This window comes from Scyliorhinus torazame, chromosome 24 (genome assembly GCF_047496885.1).
Source record: "Scyliorhinus torazame isolate Kashiwa2021f chromosome 24, sScyTor2.1, whole genome shotgun sequence".
Taxonomy (NCBI): domain Eukaryota; kingdom Metazoa; phylum Chordata; class Chondrichthyes; order Carcharhiniformes; family Scyliorhinidae; genus Scyliorhinus; species Scyliorhinus torazame.
The window spans coordinates 53,888,498-53,912,168 of NC_092730.1; the positions used below are offsets into that span (position 1 = coordinate 53,888,498).

Below are 23,671 nucleotides of genomic sequence, written 5' to 3' on the forward strand. Positions count from 1 at the left end.
GAGGAAAGACCGGCGGTAAAGCTCGGGCCAAGGCCAAGTCTCGCTCCTCCCGGGCTGGACTGCAGTTCCCGGTGGGCCGTGTTCACAGGCACCTGAGAAAGGGCAACTATGCCCAGCGTGTGGGGGCCGGAGCCCCGGTCTATCTGGCTGCTGTGCTCGAGTATCTGACCGCTGAAATCCTCGAGCTGGCCGGCAACGCGGCCCGGGACAACAAGAAGACCCGCATCATCCCCAGGCACCTGCAGCTGGCCGTCCGCAACGACGAGGAGCTCAACAAGCTGCTGGGAGGGGTGACCATCGCTCAGGGCGGGGTGCTGCCTAATATCCAGGCCGTGCTGCTGCCCAAGAAAAGCAGCGCTGGCGCCGGCAAGAAGTGAAGCGACCATTCTTTAATCTAATAACCCAAAGGCTCTTTTCAGAGCCACTCACTTTATCTGAAAAAGGGTGACCTGTTCTCGATCCGCTTAGTGCCGTGTTTGTGAGAATTTCCCAGAGGCTTCCGGCTGGAATGAGCTTCCCCTGGATTGTTGGTATTTACCGGGGGACGGCAGTTTTTAGCCGGCAGGCTTTCCTAAACTGACCAGTTATGGGCAATGGGTCTGCGCGGTTTCAGAATTCATTCCCGCTCCCATTACAATGTCAGTGTTCACTATGTGCGGTTACAGGTCTGACTTGGGAGAAAGTTTTTGTGATTCAGCCTCTCCAGCAGATTCATGTCGCCTTGTAATGTGAAAAGAGAGATCAACGAGAGGAAATATTGGTTTATTTTGCCTCCTTACTCGTAAACCAGCTCGGTACATTATGCTGCTGCCATTCTCAGGTCAGTGCTCTCATTGTGAGGATTTGGGCGGCTCTTAAAAGAGCCTTTGGGTTTTGTTAAATTGTCAAATGGATTTTCTCAGCCGCCGAATCCATAGAGAGTGCGGCCCTGGCGTTTGAGAGCGTAAACCACATCCATGGCGGTGACGGTCTTGCGCTTGGCGTGTTCAGTGTAGGTGACGGCGTCCCTGATCACATTCTCCAGGAAAACCTTCAGCACCCCGCGAGTCTCCTCATAGATCAAACCCGAGATGCGCTTGACGCCGCCACGGCGAGCCAGGCGGCGGATTGCTGGTTTGGTGATGCCCTGGATGTTATCACGAAGCACTTTGCGGTGCCGCTTTGCTCCGCCTTTGCCCAGTCCTTTGCCTCCTTTCCCTCTGCCAGACATGATGCTTGTTCAGTCAAATCGCTGCTGAATGAGAGACGAGCTGCTGCTCTTTCCTTTATTATACAGCCCGCCCCGACCTGGCTGAGAGAGAGAGAGGCGGGGAGCAGACTGAGTGACAGACAGAGCAGTGAAATGTCTTTGATCATCCAGCTCCTCCTCCTGCCTGCTCTAACCCACATTTTTTTTCCAAACATAAATGAAAACAGCGCGCTGAACAACACGTACAACTGCAACATGATGGGCTGCACAGTGGTCAGCACTGCTGCCTCACAGCGCCAGGGACCCTGGTTCACTCTGACCCTGACATTCTGTGTCTGTGTGGGTTTCCTCCCACAGTCAAAGATACGCAGGTTCGGTGGATTTGCCATGCTAAATTAGCCCTTTGTGTCTCGGTGTGTGTGTTAGGTGGAGTTGCGAGGGAGTGGGCCTGGGTAGGTTTGCTCTTTCAGAGAGTCGCTGTGGACTCGATGGACTGAATGGCCTCCTGCACTGTCGTAATTATATGGGAAGGATCTCGGTGTTGCTGGACGTGGCGCAGGTCTGGCCCATTCCCCAGTCCTGCGCGCAGCAGTCACCCGAGCCACCATCAAGTTCATCTGGAGATCACAGGGACCCATATACAAACAGAAGGGACAGCATGTACAAATCTCTGGATAATGGAGGGAGAAAATATACACAAGGCCGGCCTCCCCCTGATGTCAAACTTTGTGTGTGGCTACATCAAGCTGTGCGTGGATCCCCAGTACACAAACACCAAGTGTCACTACGTACTGAGGTTCTACCTGTCCCCGGTGTTACGAACGATGGGTCTGGCCTCATTGCCGCAGGATGCTCTGGTAGTTGGACCATATCGTAACACCTGTCCCACATGGAAACATTTGTTCAGGAAAACACCTTTGACCACAAGGCGATCAAGCAGTGGTCTGCACGTAATGTCCTCGAGGCCCTTAGGGAAAAAGAGACGGTGGATCATGTCAGATGGTTCCCCTGAGCGGACTCTCAGAGGCATCTGGCAGATCATCTCATCACCAGAACTTTCAAACAAGCACCAAGCCCCAGCTTGGCTGGTGGTGAGCAGGACTCTCCCGGCAGATCCTTCCTGCACTCCCGAAGTCTCAACGCCGTCACACGCTGCCCTCGAAGTGGCTGGGGGGGAGGGGGGCGCGAAACGGTCACTCGCCTCCATGTGGAATGTGCCTTTCCAAATGAGGTCTGGAGAGTGAAAGTTCATGGATGATACCAAGGTTGGTGGGAGTGGCAGAGAGTGTTGAGGATTGTCAGAGGATACAGCAGGACATACATAGGATGGAGACTTGGGCAGAGAAATGGCAAATGGAGTTTAATCTGGACAAACGGGAGGTAATGCATTTTGGTAGGTTTAACATAGAGGGGAAATATACCGTAAATGGCAAAATTCTTAGGAATATAGAAAGTCGGAGAGATCTGGGCACGCAGGCCCATAGATCTTTGAAGGTGGCAATGGAAGTGGACAAGGTTGTCAACAAAGCAGACGGAATGCCAGCTTTCATTGGACGGGGCATTAAGTATAAAAACTGGCAAGTTATGCTACAGCTGTACAGAACCTTGGTAAGGACGCACTTGGAATATTGTGCACAATTTTGGTCGCCACCTTACCAGAAGGCTGTGCAGGCTTTGGAGAGGATGCAGAGGAGGTTTATCAGGCTGTTGCCTGGTCTGGAAAGTGAGCTTTATGGAGAGGCTGAATAGACTCGGACTGTTTTCATTAGAAAGACGGAGGTGTGATCTGATAAAGGCCGACAGAATTATGAGCGGCATGGACAGAGTGAATGGGCAGGCAATCTTTCCCAGGGTGGAGGGGCCAGTCACCAGGGGGCATAGATTTAAGGTGCACAGGGTAAAGTTTACAGAGGATGTGCGAGGCAGGTTTTTTTACGCAGACAGTGGGGAGAGCATGGACCGCGTTGCCAGGGGAGGTTGTAGAAGCAGCTACATTATGGCGGTCAAAAATCATCTTGACAAACACATGGATCGGATGGGTAGAGAGGGATACGGCACAAGGAAGTGCTGAGGGTTTTGGCAAAGTTTGGTATCATGACCGGTAGAGGTTTGGACGGCCGAAGGTCCTGCTCCTGTGCTGTATTGTTCTTTGTTTAAGAGATGCAGTGGGATTTGTCCAGGTTCAGCCCGAGCAGCTCTGTGACACAGGATTCTGTGCTCTACGGGCTATTCCCAGGGGGACACACTGAGACAAACATCAACTGCTGCTGGAGGATCATAAACTCGGTGAAAGACTCTCTTTGGTCTGCCCGTAACATGTTGATCTTCCAGGGTAAAGAATTGGCCTCGACTGAGTGTTGCAGTCTGGCACATTCCAAAGTCCAGGACTACGTGCTGAGGGACGCACTCAAGCTTGGGGTACCCGGCACCAAGGCTCAATGGAGAAAGGCCACTGTGATGTGGAAAGGCCACTGTGTAAGTTCTTGCAGCAAATGTACACCGAGAGGCTGGTAACCGGGTAAAACCCGGGTCTGTGTGAGTAACACTAAAGAGGGGCTGGTAACTGTGTAAAATCCACCTCGTATGTGTGATTAACACTAAATGTTTAAAATTATTGAAGCTTTACAGGGTGGAACATGACTGATGTAAATATTTTGAGAAGAATTGTAATGTAAATATTGAAATGTGTGTAATGTCCTCATTATCCAACTGAAGAAATTCAAGTAAATCTGGAGCTCTGGAGAAAATGTAAATATTATTGTACGAAACGATGTTATTGTGATGACAATTTGAAATGTTTGACCATGTTTATTTCAAGGGATTTTATAAATGAAGTATATTTTTGAAAATAAATTGTGTACTTCTATGAAAAATGAAGTCAGTCAGTGAAATGGTAGTTTGCAGAAAGTGTGAGTTTGAGGGTCTGAGTGACAGTGTAATAACAAACAAGCTGCAGGCAATGACTGCAAATTGAACCTCTCATTGGGACAAACAGACAGCTACAAAGGTGATTGGTTAAGCCCGAGGGCGCAGGGCCATTTGCAGCCACACACACAGTCCCCCCAACTCGGGCTCTCTAGGATGTTTTGCTCTCTCTGCGATCACAGTGAAATGGGGAATTGATTCTCAACGCGGAATTGCTGGGGGATCTGCGCATGCCCGGCGTAACCGCTTGCCTGTCGTCATTCAGATATTTAGAGCGCATGCGCAGCCCCTCTCCCGCACACTCTCCATTTGGTCAGTGAGTGGAATCGCTTTGTTGAAGCTGAGGGAAATGTCAATGTCAGGGCCCAGGACAGCGAGGAAACAGCGTTCTCATTGCAGCAGCACCTCCATCTGGGAGTGTGAGCAAAGCGGCTCAGAGATCATTACTGACTCGGGGGGTGTTCAGGGAAAATCGGGCGCTGTTTTGCAAGAGGCGCAGCGGAGCACGATCTTGTTCCGGGACTTGGAGTGAACGGGGGGGGGGGGGGGCAGGGAGAGCTTTTTCTGGGCCTGGCTTATTTGTCTGATTCTGGGTTAGGATTTGGAGAGTATTTTCTTTATTTTACTGATTATCAGTTGAAAGAATAGATTGATCTATCATTGGCCTCATCTGACCCTAACTTACAAGAATTTTTTTTCTTCTTCCTCGTTCAACAGATGAAAAGATGAGTTCCAAGATGATGATGATGATTCCTCAGCAACATGAATGTGCAGCCGTCTCCTTCTAACTGACTGTAAGTACAATATTAATGCAACATTGCAGAGACACAGACACAACATCAGCTCCACCGTCACAGAGCAGAAGCAGTCAGATTCGCAGAGACCTCAAGTCCCAGATAAACATGTCCAATCCAACAGTCCTCATTATCCAATTGAAGAAATTCAAGTAAATCTGGACTTCTGGAGAAAATGTAAATGCTATTTACAGATACACGAGAGGGCAGGTGGGATAATTTTCCACAATTCACCCCTACTCTCTCATGGAATGTTGGATCAACTTTTGACAACAGCGTTTCATCTGTAAAGTAATCAGTATAGTATTAATTAGGCTATAGATTCAGCAATCAATGTGCAAGTATCCATTGGCACTTTTTTTTAACTTTCTTAGTTTAAAATATATCAGAAGCAAAGCACTTGAATAAGGCATTAAACAGAAAAATGATGCATTTACATTGTTCTCCAAAGGGACACTTATCAAATTGTCAGGCCATCCTTTCATCTCACAAGTTGTGAACCTTTGGTACAAGTAAAAGGTCGGATAGTACAGCTTATTGAAAAGTGCAGAAATAATCATAAACTTCTACCGAGATACCTCCCAAAACAAAATATAAAATTCCCATCCAAATATCTCACACAATCTCAGATATAATGGTACAGTGTCATTCTCATGAAACAGACATGAAAATAGATCATTTAACATATCAATGTTAGCACTAAAAGTAATAATGGAGGATGAATACTGAACAGAATGTTCACCCTTAACTCACAAAACAGATATTGACAAGTACAGAAAACACAGTAAAATCTTGCACATCAGAGAGGTGGACAGACTGAGATTACCTGTCCTCTCGTGTATATGTAAATAATATTACAGATAGAGATTAAACCCAGAATCCCATAACAGAGACAGACAGCTACAAATGCAAGCACAGAGACAGAGTGTTAGTGAGTCAAATTAAGTTTCCCCCTAACACTTGACCTATAACAAAGACAGACAGCTACCGTGGAATACACACTCACACATTCAGACACCAACAACTGAGCAAGAAGCAGTAAAATATGCCATATATCATAAATAGACAGTGAGGGTAAAACACACACTCGCGTTTTCTCATGCACATGCTCACTCACAAGTAACTCAGCAGGACGCACTATATATGCAGTGAATATCACAGGGAGTCGGAGGGTGAAACACACACACACCAATAACTGAGCATTAAGCAGTAAAATATGTCATATATCGCACACAGAAACAGAGAGGTTTATACACACTCACTCACATTCTGTCTCTCATACACTCACACACATCCATGCACTGTCTCTCCCACACACTCACAAATCAATAACTGAGCAGTAATCAAGAATATATTAATTGTATATCACAGAGACTGTGAGGTTAATACACACTCACTCACACTCTCTCTCTCACACACACATTCTCCCTCTCTCACACACACACACACCAGTCACTGAGCAGTAATCAATTAAATATGCAATATATACCACAGAGATACAGTGAGGGTAAAACATGCACTCACTCGCTCACTCACACTCTCACTCAGTCACACAGCAGTAACTTTGCAGTAAGCTGTAAAATATGTGAGTGTGTGTGCTTTACCCTCACTGTCTCTCTATGATGTATAACACATTTTACAGCTTACTGCTCAGTTACTGCTGTGTGACTGAGTGAGTGTGAGTGAGAGAGTGAGTGCATGTTTTACCCTCGCTGTATCTCTGTGGTATATATTGCATATTTAATTGATTACTGCTCAGTGACTGGAGTGTGTGTGTGAGAGGGAGAGAGTGTGTGTGTGTGCTGTAAGCAGTAAAATATTTGTTATAAATCAGAGAGAATCAGTGAGGGTCTTTTTTTTTTAATCATTGAATTTACAGTGCAGAAGGAGGCCATTCAGCCCATCGAGTCTGTACCGGCTCTTGGAAAGAGCATCCTACTTAATCCCACACCTCCACCCTATCCCCATAACCCAGTAACCCCACCCAACACTAAGGGAAATTTTGGACACTAAGGGCAATTTATCATGGCCAATCCACCTAACCTGCACATTTTTGGATTTTGGGAGGAAACCGGAGCACCCGGAGAAAACCCACGCACATACGGGGAGGATGTGCAGACTCCGCACAGACAGTGACCCAAGCCGGAATCGAACCTGGGACCCTGGAGCTGTGAAGCAATTGTGCTATCCACAATGCTACCGTGCTGCCCTTTTTAAGAAACAGATAGATTTAGCACTCAGGACGAAGTGTATCAAAGGAGATGGGGGGGCGGGGGGGGAGGGGGTAAAACACTCTCTCTCATAGAAACCCTACGGTGCAGAAGGAGGCCATTCAACCCATCGAGTCTGCATTGACCTTTTGAATGAGCAGGCTACCCGAAGACCAATCTCCCACGATCTCGTTGTAATCCTACCGAGGGACAGTTTAGCCTATTGAACCAACCTAACCTGCACATCTTTGGACTGTGGGAGGAAACTGGAGCACCCGGAGGAAACCCAAACTCCGCACAGACAGGCGCCTGAGGTCAGAATCAAACCCAGCCTCTGGTGCTGTGAGGCAGCAGTGCTAACCACTGTGCCACCCTGCTGCCCATCAGCAGCACATCCACTTTTCACCCTGTTCCTCTCACACACATTCACCATCCCTCACACACTCACAGACTCACCCTCTCACACACACTCTCACACACCAGGAATTGAGCCATAAGCAGTAAAATATGTGTAATACATCACAGAGACGGTGAGGATAAAACTTACACTCAATCTCTCTCACACACACACTGGCACTCACACACACCATTAACTGAGCAGTACGCTGTAAAATATGTGTCTATATCATAGAGAGAGAGTGAGGATAAAAATCTCACCCACACTCCCTCCATCTCACACACACTATCTCACTCATGCTCTCCCACACACACACACATTTATTGAGCAGTAAGCTGTAAAATATTTGTTATATAATCACAGAAAAACACACACTCGCACACTGTCACACACACGCTATCTCTCACACACAGATGCTCCCTCTCTCATACACACGCACAGACTCTCTTTCACACACACTCAGTCACTTTCACTCACACACTCTCACTCACCAGCAACAGTGGCACAATAATCATTAAATATCAACTCTGTCTCTCTCTCCTCTCTCTCACTCTCTCTCACACACACCCATTCACTCTCACACACCAGTAACTGAGCAGTAAGTATTAAAATATGTGATATATATATCATCGAGAGACATTAAGGATAAAACTCGCACACACTCTCTCTCACACGCCGGTAACTGAACAGTAAGAATAAACACACACACAGTCACTAATATACTCACACACTCTCGCTCACACACCCACACACCAGTAACTGAACAGTAAGCAGTAAAATATTCATTATATATTGCAGAGAGACATTGAGGTTAATATGACTCTATCGTCTAATAATCTTTATTGTCACAAGTAGGCTTCCATTAACACGGCAATGAAGTTCCTATGAAAATCCCCTAGTCGCCACATTCTGGCACCTGTTTGGGTACACGGAGGGAGAATTCAGAATGTCCAAATTACCTAACAGCACATCTTTTGGGACTATCTATCCATGAGTGTGTGTAGTTACCTCACTGTCTCTCTGTGATATATAATGAATAGTCTTGTGCTTCCTGCTCAGTTACAGGTCTGTGTGTGTGAGAGATAGTGAGTGTTGAGAGTGAGAGTGTGTCTTTACCCTCACTGACTCTTTATGCTATATAACTCATATTTACTTCTCTCACACACATTCTGTCTCTCACACACTCATACGCTATCTCATTCACACACTCACACCAGTAACTGAGCGGAAAAATATGCATTATCTATCGCGGAGAGACAGTGCCGGTAAAACACACTCTCACTCTATTTCTCTTACAAACACTAACTCTCCCACACACTCACGCTCTCTCTCTCACTCTTGCTGCTTCTTTCGCAGACTCTCTCTCACACACACACATACACACCAGTCACTGAGCAGTAAGCAGTTAAATATGCGTTTTATATCGCAGAGGGTCAGTGGGGGTAAAACACACATTCGCACATCAGTAACTGAGCAGTAAAATATGTGTTTTTATCACCGAGACAATGAAGGTAAAACACACACACACTCACACAGACTATTTCTCCCACTCAGACACTCCCAAACATACAGTGACACATTCTCTCACACACACTCTCATATTCACATACTCTCATACTCACACACTCTCATATTCACACACTCTCACAACAGTAACTGAGCAGGGAGCAGTAAAATATGCATCATATATCACAGAGACAATGATGGTCAAACACATTCTCACCACACACCCCAGTAACTGAGCAGCAACAGCAAAATATGTGTTATATATCAAAGAGAGACAATGAGGGTTAAATACACATAGGCTCACTCGCTCGCCCACCCGCTCTCTCTCACGCACACCCGCTCTCTCTCACGCACACCCGCTCTCTCTCACGCACACCCGCTCTCTCTCACGCACACCCGCTCTCTCTCACGCACACCCGCTCTCTCTCACGCACACCCGCTCTCTCTCACGCACACCCGCTCTCTCTCGCACACCCGCTCTCTCTCGCACAACCACTCTCTCTCGCACACCCACTCTCTCTCACGCACACCCACTCTCTCTCACGCACACCCACTCTCTCTCACGCACAACCACTCTCTCTCTCACACACCCGCTCTCTCTCACACACACCCGCTCTCTCTCACGCACACCCGCTCTCTCTCACGCACACCCGCTCTCTCTCTCACGCACACCCGCTCTCTCTCTCACACACCCGCTCTCTCTCTCACACACCCGCTCTCTCTCTCACACACCCGCTCTCTCTCTCACACACCCGCTCTCTCCTCATGCACACCCGCTCTCCTCATGCACACCCGCTCTCTCTCTCATGCACACCCGCTCTCTCTCTCATGCACACCCGCTCTCTCTCTCATGCACACCCACTCTCTCTCATGCACACCCAGTCTGAAACATATCAATGACTGAGCAGCAGACACTAATATATGCATTATATACCACAGAGACAGTGAGGAGAAAACTGATACCCACACACACACTTCTGCTCACACTCTCTCGCTCACACACACACCGGTAACAGAATATTACAATGTGTTAGACATGACTGAGAGATCTCACACACTCTCTCACTCACACACACTCTCACACACACCAGTAAGTATCATATATCACCGAGAAACAATGAGGGCAAATCACAACTTCACACTCTCATACAGACACTATCTCTCACACACACCAGTCACTGAGCAGTAAGCAGTTAAATATGCATTGTATGTCTCAGGGGGACAGTGAGGGTAAAACACACTCTCGCCACTCTCACATACTCACACACTCCAGCAACTGATCAGTGAGCAGCAAAGTATGTTGTATATGATAGACAGACAGTGAGGATAAAACACACACTCGCACACTCTCCAACACCTGTTACTGAGCAGTAAAATATGTTATATATCACAGAGATGATGTGGAGATGCCACCGTTGGACTAGGGTGAGCACAGTAAGAAGTCTTACAACACCAGGTTAAAGTCCAAAAGGTTTGTTTCGAAGCACCACCTGTGGGACTTGAACCTGGTGTTGTTAGAACATAGAACAGTACAGCACAGAACAGGCCCTTCGGCCCTCGATGTTGTGCCGGGCTTTGTCCGAAACCAAGATCAAGCTATCCCACTGCCTGTCATTCTGGTGTGCTCCATGTGCCTATCCAATAACCGCTTGAAAGTTCCTAAATGTCCGACTCCACTATCACAGCACGCAGTCCATTCCACACTCTAACCACTCTCTGAGTAAAGAACCTACCTCGGATATCCCTCCTATATCTCCCACCCCAAACCTTATAGTTATGCCCCCTTGTAACAGCTACATCCACCCGAGGAAATAGTCTCTGAACGTCCACTCTATCTATCCCCCTCATCATCTTATAAACCTCTATTAAGTCGCCTCTCATCCTCCTTCGCTCCGATGAGAAAAGCTCTAGATCCATCAACCTTTCCTCATAAACCTACCCTCCAATCCAGGCAGTATCCTGGTAAACCTCCTCTGCACCCTTTCCAATGCTTCCACATCCTTCCTATAATGAGGTGACCAGAACTGCACACAATACTCTAAATGTGGTCTCATCAGGGTCCTGTACAGTTGCAGCATAACCCAACGGCTCTTAAACTCAAGCCCCCTGTTAATAAAAACTAATACACTATAGGTCTTTTTCACGGCTCTGTCCACTTGAGTGGCAACCTTCAGAGATCTGTGGACATGAACCCCAAGACCTCTCTGTTCCTTCACATTCCTCAGAACCCTGCCGTTGACCCTGTAATCCGCATTCAAATTTGTCCGACCAAAATGAATCACCTCGCACTTAGCAGGGGTTAAACTCCATCTGCCATTTTTCGGCCGAGCTCTGCATCATATCAATGTCTCTTTGCAGCCTACAACAGCCCTCCACCTCATCCACTACTCCACCAATCTTGGTGTCATAAGCAAATTTACTGACCCACCCTTCAGCCCCCTCCTCCAAGTCATTTATTAAAATCACAAATAGCATAGCCCCTCTCTTCGGTGAATACTGAAGAAAAGTATTCATTCAACGCCTCTCCTATCCCGATGCCACACATAAATTTCCACTACTGTCCTTGACCGGCCCTAACCTCACCCTGGTCATTCTTTTATTTCTCACATAAGAGTAAAAAGCCTTGGGGTTTTCCTTGATCCGACCCACCAAGGACTTCTCATGCCCCCTCCTAGCTCTCCTAAGCTCTTTTTTAAGCTAGTTCCTTGCTACCTTCTAACCCTCAAGCAACCCTATTGAACCTTGTTTTCTCATCCTTACATACGCTTCCTTTTTCCTCTTGACAAGACATTCAACCTCTTTTGTGAACCATGGTCCCCTCTCACGGCCATTTGCTCCCTGCCAGACAGGGACAAACCTATCAAGGACACGCAGTATTTGTTCCTTGACCAAGCTCCACTTTTCATTTGTGCTTTTCCCTGACAGTTTCTGTTCCCATCTTATGCTTCCTAATTCTTGCCTAATCACATCATCATGAACCCTCCCACAATTATTTTATTTTATTTTAAAACATTTTTATTGAAGGTTTTCATAAAATATCAATCACAAAATGAAAAAGAAACCCACCAGGGTTAAGTACAAAACACAGTCCAGAAAAACAACCCTCCATATCCCCCTCCCCCCCCCCCCCTGTACATGAATAATATTACATACATAATCAGGTATGTTCCAGAAACATATATACAGACAGATTCAAAGATGCCAGACAATCTTTACAGATCCAGAGATGGGGTAAGCCCAGGTTAAAGGGGTTTGAATTGTGTCACAATTCACTTGACACAATTCACACCTCTTTAACCTGGGGTTACCCCATCTCTCGATCTGTAAAGATTTAATGAAATGAAAAAAAATGAAATGAAAATCGCTTATTGTCGCAAGTAGGCTTCAATGAAGTTATTGTGAAAAACCCCTAGTCGCCACATTCCGGCGCCTGTTCGGGGAGGCTGGTACGGGATCATCTGCTAATGCTCACATTCCAAGCATTGTCTGGCATCTTTGAATTTGTCTATATATATGTTTCTGGAACATACCTCTACATTCACCTGAGGAAGGTGCAGCGCTCCGAAAGCTAGTGACATCGAAACAAACCTGTTGGACTTTAACCTGGTGTTGTAAATCCCTCTGTGGTGAAGGGTCCCTCTTACCATCAGCCAGGTCACTTTTCCCGGTGGATCTTTACACACTGACAAACTGGGACTGGAGACATTCTTTCGGAAATGGATTTCCTGTTTGTAGTAAGCTGGTTTCTGATTGGTGGAAAATCCTAAATCCGATTGGACTGTTGTTATATCCAATCAAATGAACAGAACATAACTGGCTGTCCTCATTCTCACAATGTCCAATCACAATCATTCCTTTCCCCATTCCTCATTAGCATAGATGTGAGGCTCTGTCTATTTAATCAGCGCTCGGAAGGGGTTTGCTTTATTTCTGGGTGAAATTGAAGATGGCTGACGAGAAGAAACCAACATCGAAACCAGCTTCCAAGAAGGGAGCCAAGAAAGTCATTAAGAAACCTGCAGTAAAGGGCGGCAAGAAGCGGCGAAGGTCGAGGAAGGAGAGTTACTCCATCTACATCTACAAAGTGATGAAGCAGGTTCACCCCGACACCGGCATCTCCTCCAAGGCCATGAGCATCATGAATTCGTTCGTCAGCGATATTTTCGAGCGCATCGCGGGTGAGGCTTCCCGCCTGGCCCATTACAACAAGCGCCACACCATCAGCTCCCGGGAGGTCCAGACCGCCGTGCGCCTGCTGCTGCCCGGGGAACTGGCCAAGCACGCCGTGTCGGAAGGGACAAAGGCGGTGACCAAGTACACCAGCTCCAAGTAAAACTCCACAATGGACTGAAAACCACCCCAAACACAACGGCTCTTTTAAGAGCCACCCACAATCTCTGTGAAAAAGCTGCACCGCATTGACTTGATGAGAAATCTCTTTGTGGAGGATAGAGATTTGTCCCGTTCCAGAATGTTGTGAATGTGGCTTCATACCCGCCCGTCACAGACAGTTTCACACAGAAGAGAATCAAACTGAATTGAGAGCCGATTTTAAACGCAGTCTGGCATTTGTGACGGACAATGAGGAGAAACACAATTTCAGGAGGGAATTATTTCAATTTAATGATAACTATATTCAGAGTTTAACAACTGGTGAGTTAAACTCATAAGGAAATTACTATTTTTTCTCTCGGGTGATGTGTTTCCCGCTCTCGGGACACAGTAAGGCGGGAATGAAGAGGTTATTTTCGCGCTGATCTGTTTATTCCGCAGTTTTCCCAGGGACGGAATCAGCGAGATTTGAGCACACACAGGACCTGAGTCCATTGCAGCGCTTTAAGATCTGCCTCTCCCCGGCCCTCCCTATTCTCCGGACACAAAGCTGCCTGTTCCACCGGCTGGATAGAGTCGGGGATTCTCTCCACACTTCCCAGTGTAACATTCCCGGCCGCTTTCAGGAGAGGCTCAGAAATCAGCCCTTTCCCTCTGTCCCTGTGAAGCCTGTGTGAAGGAGTTGGTTGGTAATCTCTGTTTCTGCTTTTGCAGTGAGCTGAGATTTGCTCCGTTTTAAATTGCTGAACGGGGTCTTATTACCGCCGGTTACAGATAAGAGATTGACAAATTAAAACTGTTCCGAAAATAGCGCCCGGATTCTGGGATGGAAAAATCAATAAACAGATCACCAAGTGTGAGATTCAAATAGTTTCCTGAACATGGAGCCGTTCCGTTATTCGGGATTTTCCTGCACTGAAATTGGCGGGAGTTTCGAATTTGAAAATGTCAGCCAATCAAAACCTCCATATTCTTCTCCCTGGCCTGTGATTGGTTAATTGTTGACTGTACTTGAGTTTTAAAATATAATTTGTTTCCACAGACAAAAACCAGAATATTCTGAAGATGAATAAATGTGATGTTTCCTCCACACAAGTTACAGGGAAGAGTGTCGCCAGCTCCTTCCCACACACAATCCGTACATTGTCACTGACAGAGCAAAGAGACGCAGACAGGTCATCAGTTCCACAGTCTCAGGCAGCAGAAACAGTTCCAGAGACACATTTTCAACCCATCAATCAAACAGCAGGAGAGACAGACGCTGTGTCCATGTCACCCTAACTCAGTTCCACTGACAGGAGGCCCCATAAATCCCAGTGCAAATTCTCACCCATTCTCATCATCACTGTATCAATGGAGCAGCTTAGTGAAATAATCAACATCAGAGAAAACTGACACATGGATTCCGGTTTAGAATTACACAATTAACCGTAATAATGTACTCTGAGATTCGAGTGAAATACCAGCCACACCACTCACATCAGGGGTGGCTGTACTAATCCTCAGACTGTGTCCTCACAAATACATTAGCTGCAAACACAAATATCAGGTGCATTCTCAGATTGAGATATGCTGAAAGCGACAAAGATACAAACTCTGATTCTCGTTTAAAACTCACCTAATTTATGAAAATAAAAGATGCAATATAATTTCGCTGACTATGAACTGAGCTGTAACTTGCAAACTATTGCAAAATCCTCACTCACTCTGTTCCGGATGGAAGATACTGCAGCAATTCCAGACTGTGGTCCATTTTACATTCATGTCAAAATTCTGACTCAGAATCAGACTGAGTCTCACAGATCAAATCAATGTGTACAGCCTGAGTTAAACTTCCAGAGCAATCCAGTATCAGGTTGAAGGTTACATTATTTTTCACAATTGTGTTCTTATATTAAATGCTGGTCCAAAACTATCACACATTGTTTGCTTCAAACCTCCCACAGCAATGGTTTCTTTCTGTGCTGGAAATTTACGTGGAATGAATGCAAACTTATAAACTGTCCCAGAGATTGAAAGGTCACATCCTGAACCGCATCCTCCCACTGAGTCACAGAGCCTGACAGGTACAGGATAATCCTCAAACACGTGTTCAGACTAAGATCCATCATGACACTGAGTCCTGGAGCATGACAGATTCAGGATTATTCTCAAACGGTTGTTCAGAGTAAGATGCTGAAAGACACTGTACTCACTCATAAATAGCAATCACAAAAAGCAATCAGACTCAACAATTGTACCTCTGAGAGATTTAGAAATGGTTAAAAGACTCTCAGAGAGGAAACAATAATGACATACAATCACACGTATACACACAGTGTACAGGCCCACACACATTATACACAGAGTTGCACACACACAGATACACAAACATACACACACAGGTATATACACGTGTACACACACAGTACACAGAGTCACACGCATTAAACACACACAGTTGTACACACCCGCAAACACAGGTATACAGACACAGGCACATAAACATTCACACATATTCTCAGATACACACACATATATAGAAACACGCATGTACAGACAGAGATATACACAGAGACAGATACATTACATCAGAGAAATAAAATTAATCCAGCTACAGTGAAGTAACAGAGATATAGTTCTAATACAGGATGGTGAGTGGCTGGAGTAGAGCCTCCAGGTCGCGGTGTCGCTTTGTGTTGGCCGCCCTTGTAGTATATATAAATGATTTGGAGGAACATGTAACTGGTCTGATTAGTAAGTTTGCAGACGACACAAAGGTTGGTGGAATTGCGGATAGTGATGAGGACTGTCAGAGGATACAGCAGGATTTAGATTGTTTGGAGACTTGGGCGGAGTGATGGCAGATGGAGTTTAATCCGGACAAATGTGAGGTAATGCATTTTGGAAGGTCTAATGCAGGTAGGGAATATACAGTGAATGGTAGAACACTCAAGTGTATTGAAAGTCAAAGAGATCTAGGAGTACAGGTCCACAGGTCATTGAAAGGGGCACCACAGATGGAGAAGGTAGTCAAGAAGGCATACGGCATGTTTGCCTTCATTGGCCGGGGCTTTGAGTATAAGAATTGGCAAGTCATGTTGCAGCTGTATAGGACCTTAGTTAGGCCACACTTGGAGTATAATGTTCAATTCTGGTCGCCACACTACCAGAAGGATGTGGAGGCTTTAGAGAGGGTGCAGAAGAAGAAATTTGCCAGAATGTTGCCTGGTATGGAGGGCATTAGCTATGAGGAGCGGTTTAATAAACTCGGTTTGTTCTCACTGGAACGAAGGAGGTTGAGGGGTGACCTGAAAGAGGTCTACAAAATTATGAGTGGCATAGACAGAGTGGATAGTCAGAGGCGTTTTCCAAGGGTAGAGGGGTCAATTACTGGGGGGCATAGGTTTAAGGTGTGAGGGGCAAGGTTTACAGGAGATGTACGAGGCAGGTTTTTTACACAGAGGGTAGTGGGTGCCTGGAACTCGCTGCCGGATGAGGTGGTGGAAGCAGGGGCGATACTGACATTTAAGGGCATCTTGACAAATACATGAATAGGATGGGAAAATAGGGATACGGACCCAGGAAGACTAGAAGATTTTAGCTCAGATGGACAGCATGGTCGGCACAGGCTTGGAGGGCCGAAGGGCCTGTTCCTCTGCTGTACTTTTCTTTGTCTTTGTTCTTTGTTGTAAAATCTCCCCTCTTTCCTCTTGTGTAACTGTGTTATCTGCATCTTCACTCTGTTATTGAAAGGTCTTCCCTGATGTTAATTAAACTGCTTTCCGATATTTAAGTATATTCTCTCCCGCTGAACTGTGATTTCTACTGTGGAACCGAGATCTCTACTGTGTAACTGCTCTCTGCTGTGGAATATGATCAATGCTGTTAACTGTGCTCTGCTGGGGAACGGCGACCTCTCCTGTGGAAATGTGCTCTCTGCTGTGTTACTGTGCTCTCTGCTGTGTTACTGTGTTCTCTGCTGTGGGACTGTGTTCTCTGCCGTGAACTGTGCGCTCTGCTGAGAAACTGCGATCTCTCCAGTGGAAATGTACTCTCTGCTGTGAAACTGTGCTCTCTGCTGTGGAAACGTGGACCAGATGTGATGCAGCTGAGGATGCTGAGTGATGTAACGTGGACATGGTGAAGTTACTGTCCAGAAACTTCCGAATTCTATTTTTGTTTTTAATGGACCGCTACAATCCACGTGTTTATTCTAGGACACAACAATGAATAAAAATGAATCAGTGCTGAGCAGATTCTAACATCCCACACCTCCAGTTTGTTCTTATTGAGAACCCCGTCCTCGATGGAAGCTTTTGCTCTCCGGATCACACCACCGCCTCCTGTGAATACAGAAGCGATACCTCCAAGATCTGATCTGTAACAGAATCACAGAATAATACAGTGTCCCCTTGTGACTGAGGGGAACAGGTGCTCCCTATCCGCCCTGTCTATATCTAACATAATCTTGTACACCTCGATGAGATCACCCCTCAATCATCTCTGTTCCCGCGAGAGAGAGAAAACAAGCCTATCCACCTCTCTTCATATCCTAAATGCTCCATCCCAAGCAACATCCTGCTGAATCACCTCTGCACCCCATCCAGTGCAGTCACATATTTCCTAGAATGTGGTGACCAGAATTGCACACGGTACTCCAGCTGTGACCTCCCCAACATTCTATACAACTCCACCATGACCTCTCTGCTTTTGTAATCCATGCCCCGAATGATAAAGACATGTATCTCAAATGTCTTTTCCACCACCCTATTAACCTGCCCTTCTGCCTTCAGAGATCTCTGGACAAGCACTCCAAGGTCCGTTTGTTCCTCAGGACTTCCCAGTGTCAGGCCATTCACATTAATCCAATAATAATAATATAATATTCTTTATTGTCACAAATAGGCTTATATTAACACTACAATGAAGTTACTGTGAAAACCCCCCTACCAAATGGATCACATCTAATTTTTCAGCGTGAAATTCCATCAGCCATTTTTCTGCCCATTTGACCATCCCGTCTGTATCTTCCTGTAACTCAAGACACTCAACCGAACTCTGAGCTTGAAACTCAGTGAAAGGATTTCACCCTCCTCTCGGAATCTGATCACCACCTCAATCCCAACATTCAGCTTGGGTGGGCAGACAAGACAACGTCCTTCCCGCAGCCCCCCAGCACAGACTGGATAATATCCCAAACTCGTATCCTGCTATTGTCACATTGCTCCACCACCTTGTTCTCTTCACAAAACGCCAGGAATCTCAGACCAATTCTTCAGACCTTTGATTCTCTCTTCAAACAACACCTTGTCCCTGATTAAGTCCATCCTGGGAAGAGGGGCTCCCTATTCCGAGTTCCTCTGCGTACATCCGGTTGCTGTTGATGGACCAAAAGAGGTCTCATGCCTGAAAGAAAGCCTCTCTCACAGCCCTGTGAGCATGTCTCCATTAGATGGTGCAGTCGACACCTGCAGAGTAGATAACAATGGAGAGAAGTGTGAGCAATTTCAGCGTCACAATTCTGTGGAAATAGAGCATTCAAAATATAATATTACTGAAAATACTGAACTGATCCTCTGGGAGTAGGAGTCAAGTCAAAGGGGAAAATCCAGTGGATTTCTAGTGGAAAGATTTAACAACTGGATGATGGCAGCTGAAATCAGTCCTTGCGTTACAATCTCTGTAGATATTCTACTGAATTGAAACCTGCAAAAGACATATTTTCCGACTAGAAATCCAACACATTTCCCCCTGTTGTGGAGGAAGTTCTCAATCGCACAGGTGGTCAAACGGAATAAGGCTGGGCTGGGATTTGAGTCCAGATTTTTCTTCTGTGAACAGACACTTTACCGGACGAAGCTGCAGAGTGTGAGGATGTTCAGCTAATCACAAGGGAATGCTGGAAATACTGTACGGATCTGTGAAAAGAGAAATAGTTACCATTTCAGATCCTGACATTTCAATGGAACGATCTGTTTCTCTCTCCACAGATGCTGCCGGATCAACTGAATATTTCCAGCATTTTCTGTCTTTGTTTCAGATTTGCAGCATCCGCAGTATTTTGCTTTTGGGCCAAAGGACAATGAGTTGCCTTTCAAAGAACAAAGAACAAAGAACAAAGAAATGTACAGCACAGGAACAGGCCCTTCGGCCCTCCAAGCCCGTGCCGACCATACTGCCCGACTAAACTACAATCTTCTACACTTCCTGGGTCCGTATCCTTCTATTCCCATCCTATTCATATATTTGTCAAGATGCCCCTTAAATGTCCCTATCGTCCCTGCCTCCACTACCTCCTCCGGTAGTGAGTTCCAGGCACCCACTACCCTCTGCGTAAAAAACTTGCCTCGTACATCTACTCTAAACTTTGCCCCTCTCACCTTAAACCTATGCCCCCTAGTAATTGACCCCTCTACCCTGGGGAAAAGCCTCTGACTATCCACTCTGTCTATGCCCCTCATAATTTTGTATACCTCTATCAGGTCGCCCCTCAACCTCCTTCGTTCCAGTGAGAACAAACCGAGTTTATTCAATCGCTCCTCATAGCTTATGCCCTCCATACCAGGCAACATTCTGGTAAATCTCTTCTGCACCCTCTCTAGAGCCTCCACATCCTTCTGGTAGTGTGGCGACCAGAATTGAACACTATACTCCAAGTGTGGCCTAACTAAGGTTCTATACAGCTGCAACATGACTTGCCAATTCTTATACTCAATGCCCCGGCCAATGAAGGCAAGCATGCCGTATGCCTTCTTGACTACCTTCTCCACCTGTGTAGCCCCTTTCAGTGATCTGTGGACCTGTACTCCTAGATCTCTTTGACTTTCAATACTCTTGAGGGTTCTACCATTCACTGTATATTCCCTACCTGCATTAGCCCTTCCAAAATGCATTACCTCACATTTGTCCAGGTTAAACTCCATCTGCCATCTCTCCGCCCAAGTCTCCAGACAATCTAAATCCTGCTGTATCCTCAGACAGTCCTCATCGCTATCCGCAATTCCACCAACCTTTGTGTCGTCTGCAAACTTACTAATCAGACCAGTTACATTTTCCTCCAAATCATTTATATATACTACAAAGAGCAAAGGTCCCAGCACTGATCCCTGTGGAACACCACTGGTCACAGCCCTCCAATTAGAAAAGCATCCCTCCATTGCTACCCTCTGCCTTCTATGGCCTAGCCAGTTCTGTATCCACCTTGCCAGTTCACCCCTGATCCCGTGTGACTTCACCTTTTGTACTAGTCTACCATGAGGGACCTTGTCAAAGGCCTTACTGAAGTCCATATAGACAACATCTACTGCCCTACCTGCATCAATCATCTTAGTGACCTCCTCGAAAAACTCTATCAAGTTAGTGAGACACGACCTCCCCTTCACAAAACCGTGCTGCCTCTCACTAATACGTCCATTTGCTTCCAAATGGGAGTAGATCCTGTCTCGAAGAATTCTCTCCAGTAATTTCCCTACCACTGAAGTAAGGCTCACCGGCCTGTAGTTCCCGGGATTATCCCTGCCACCCTTCTTAAACAGAGGAACAACATTGGCTATTCTCCAGTCCTCCGGGACATCCCCTGAAGACAGCGAGGATCCAAAGATTTCTGTCAAGGCCTCAGCAATTTCCTCTCCAGCCTCCTTCAGTATTCTGGGGTAGATCCCATCCGGCCCTGGGGACTTATCTACCTTAATATTTTTTAAGACACCCAACACCTCGTCTTTTTGGATCACAATGTGACCCAGGCTATCTACACCCCCTTCTCCAGACTCAACATCTACCAATTCCTTCTCTTTGGTGAATACTGATGCAAAGTATTCATTTAGTACCTCGCCCATTTCCTCTGGCTCCACACATAGATTCCCTTGCCTATCCTTCAGTGGGCCAACCCTTTCCCTGGCTACCCTCTTACTTTTTATGTAAGTGTAAAAAGCCTTGGGATTTTCCTTAACCCTATTTGCCAATGCCTTTTCATGACCCCTTCTAGCCCTCCTGACTCCTTGCTTAAGTTCCTTCCTACTTTCCTTATATGCCACACAGGCTTCGTCTGTTCCCAGCCTTTTAGCCCTGACAAATGCCTCCTTTTTCTTTTTGACGAGGCCTACAATATCACTCGTCATCCAAGGTTCCCGAAAATTGCCGTATTTATCTTTCTTCCTCACAGGAACATGCCTGTCCTGTATTCCTTTCAACTGACACTTGAAAGCCTCCCACATGTCAGATGTTGATTTGCCCTCAAACATCCGCCCCCAATCTATGTTCTTCAGTTCCCGCCTAATATTGTTATAATTAGCCTTCCCCCAATTTAGCACATTCATCCTCGGACCACTCTTATCCTTGTCCACCAGTACTTTAAAACTTACTGAATTGTGGTCACTGTTCCTGCCCTGAGGGTTATTGCAGGTCTCTCTGGCTGTGATTGTCGCTGATTCGGCCAAACATTTACAATCTATCATTAATTGACCGCGAGAATGGGCGGTGAGGGGATTCTGGAACCGCTGCAAGTCCATATGGTGTATGTACACACACAGTGCTGTTAGGGAGGGGTTCCAGGTTTGGATGGTGCCTCGCGGAGGAAAAGTCAATTTCAGGAGTGGGATTCGAGCCCTGACCTCCAGAGGAGACTGCGACCTGCGCTCGGTCATCCTGACGTATTCGAAAGGTTAGGTGCGTTTGGGCCGAAATCGGGTGCTCTTTCCGAGGGTCGGTGCCGACTCGATGGGCCGAATGGCCTCCTTCTGCACTGGAGGTATTCTATGATTACTGAAATAGGGTGAAAATGGCAGCATCCAGGACACAAGGACAAGTTAAGGTCTCAGGCCAGAGTAAGTGTCCTGTGTAATGACACATAGAATGTACATTTATTGTGGACTGGTGCCATCTCCTGGCTGAACGGGAGCCGGGCGACACGGACACTTTCATTCAGGAGCATTTTAAATTGGAGTGAAATAACTTACGCAAAGTAAGTATTTGTTACGAAACAGTAAATCAAACTAATCGAAAGAACCAAAAGGATACGTTCTAATAAGTGAGCGGTGGTGGTATAGTGGTGAGCATAGCTGCCTTCCAAGCAGTTGACCCGGGTTCGATTCCCGGCCATCGCAATAATAAATTCGCAATTTTTGCACCTCTTTGTGAGTTTCAAACTGAGGAAGAGAAAGTTTCTCACTCGGAATTTAGTGGCAAGTACAGCGAGGAGTGAAATAATATGGACAGTTTTCGACTATTCACTGCCCAAGCCCTCCGACAAAGGCTAAAAATCACAGCGTTTTCACTCAAGCCTCATGAAGTGGACCAAAGAGAGACACAACAGACACGTTACAGACGAGGATGGGATTTGAAGCCACGTGTACAGAGCACAATGGATTATTGTGCATCACCTTAACCACGTGGTACAGCTGCTTTATTTCAGGGCCCTTTAGTATCCTTCAATCTGACTTCCTTGGGTTTCTTTCGCACGGTTGGGTGTAAATAAAACATAAATCTATGAGGAGAAACGCTCAATTCTTGGGCTTGGGCTTGTGGCGCAACGGTAGCGCGTCTGACTCCAGATCAGAAGGTTGCGTGTTCAAATCACGTCAGGCTCAGGAAGTTTTTCTGCCGCTGGTTCCAGGAATTTCTCTCTGTGGGAATGTTCCCGAAATGACTCCGTTCAAACCACAATTTGTCCGAATGTTTCAGATTTACCCGCTCAGTTTATATTTTTGAGCAGTTTCATCAATCATTCGGATAGCTCAGTCGGTAGAGCATGGGACTCTACCTCCCAGCATCGACGGTTCGAGCCGCACGTTGGCCGCTTCCATATTATTATCTGAGAATATTGAACCAACTGTGCTACCGTGCTGCCCAAACAGTTGGTTCAATCTCACTGCTCGTGGGTGAGACCAGAACTACTGGGCAGTTAAAAACAAGGACGTCGCTCTTTTTCGGACGGAGATGAGGAGATTTCTCCCTCTCAGAGAGTTGTGCGACTTTGGAACTCTGCCTCAGAAGGCCGCGGAAGCGGGACATTAATTATGTTTAAGGCGGAGATGGGGAAATTCTTGTTCAGCAAATAAATCAAAGGTTTATTGGGGTTGCATACAACCATTGCATTCAGCCAGTTACCTGGGTGCACGAGCGTGCGGTTTTTTATTTGATATATCAGTTCCACACCATGGTGAAACGGTGTTAAAATGTCGTTTTCATTTCTTCACGTGTTCTTCACTGATATATTCGCTGCAATAACTTCTCTGGGCACAAAGCACGGTAGCACAAGTGGCTAGCACGGTGGCTTCACAGCGCCAGGCTCCCATGTTCGATTCACTCTCTCTGCGGAGTCTGAACGTTCTGCACGTGC

The 23,671-nt window shown here is 46.3% G+C and overlaps 1 protein-coding gene, 1 long non-coding RNA gene and 2 other non-coding genes across 4 annotated transcripts; all 4 read left to right on the forward strand.

The window, feature by feature from the left end:
• Positions 1-4,717: 4,717 nt before the first annotated feature.
• On the forward strand, positions 4,718-17,606 carry LOC140400070 (uncharacterized). The gene is made up of 2 exons (XR_011938031.1): positions 4,718-4,908; positions 17,089-17,606. It is a non-coding gene; the product is annotated as an uncharacterized lncRNA (long non-coding RNA).
• On the forward strand, positions 12,827-17,606 carry LOC140400069 (histone H2B-like). The gene has a single exon (XM_072489551.1). It carries the CDS (start codon positions 12,968-12,970, stop codon positions 13,352-13,354), a length of 387 nt encoding a protein of 128 aa, XP_072345652.1. The 5' UTR covers positions 12,827-12,967; the 3' UTR covers positions 13,355-17,606.
• A 4,758-nt stretch (positions 17,607-22,364) lies between these two features.
• On the forward strand, positions 22,365-22,436 carry trnag-ucc (transfer RNA glycine (anticodon UCC)). The gene has a single exon. It is a non-coding gene; the product is annotated as a tRNA-Gly (tRNA).
• A 411-nt stretch (positions 22,437-22,847) lies between these two features.
• Positions 22,848-22,919, forward strand: trnaw-cca (transfer RNA tryptophan (anticodon CCA)). Its single transcript has one exon. It is a non-coding gene; the product is annotated as a tRNA-Trp (tRNA).
• Positions 22,920-23,671: the final 752 nt, after the last annotated feature.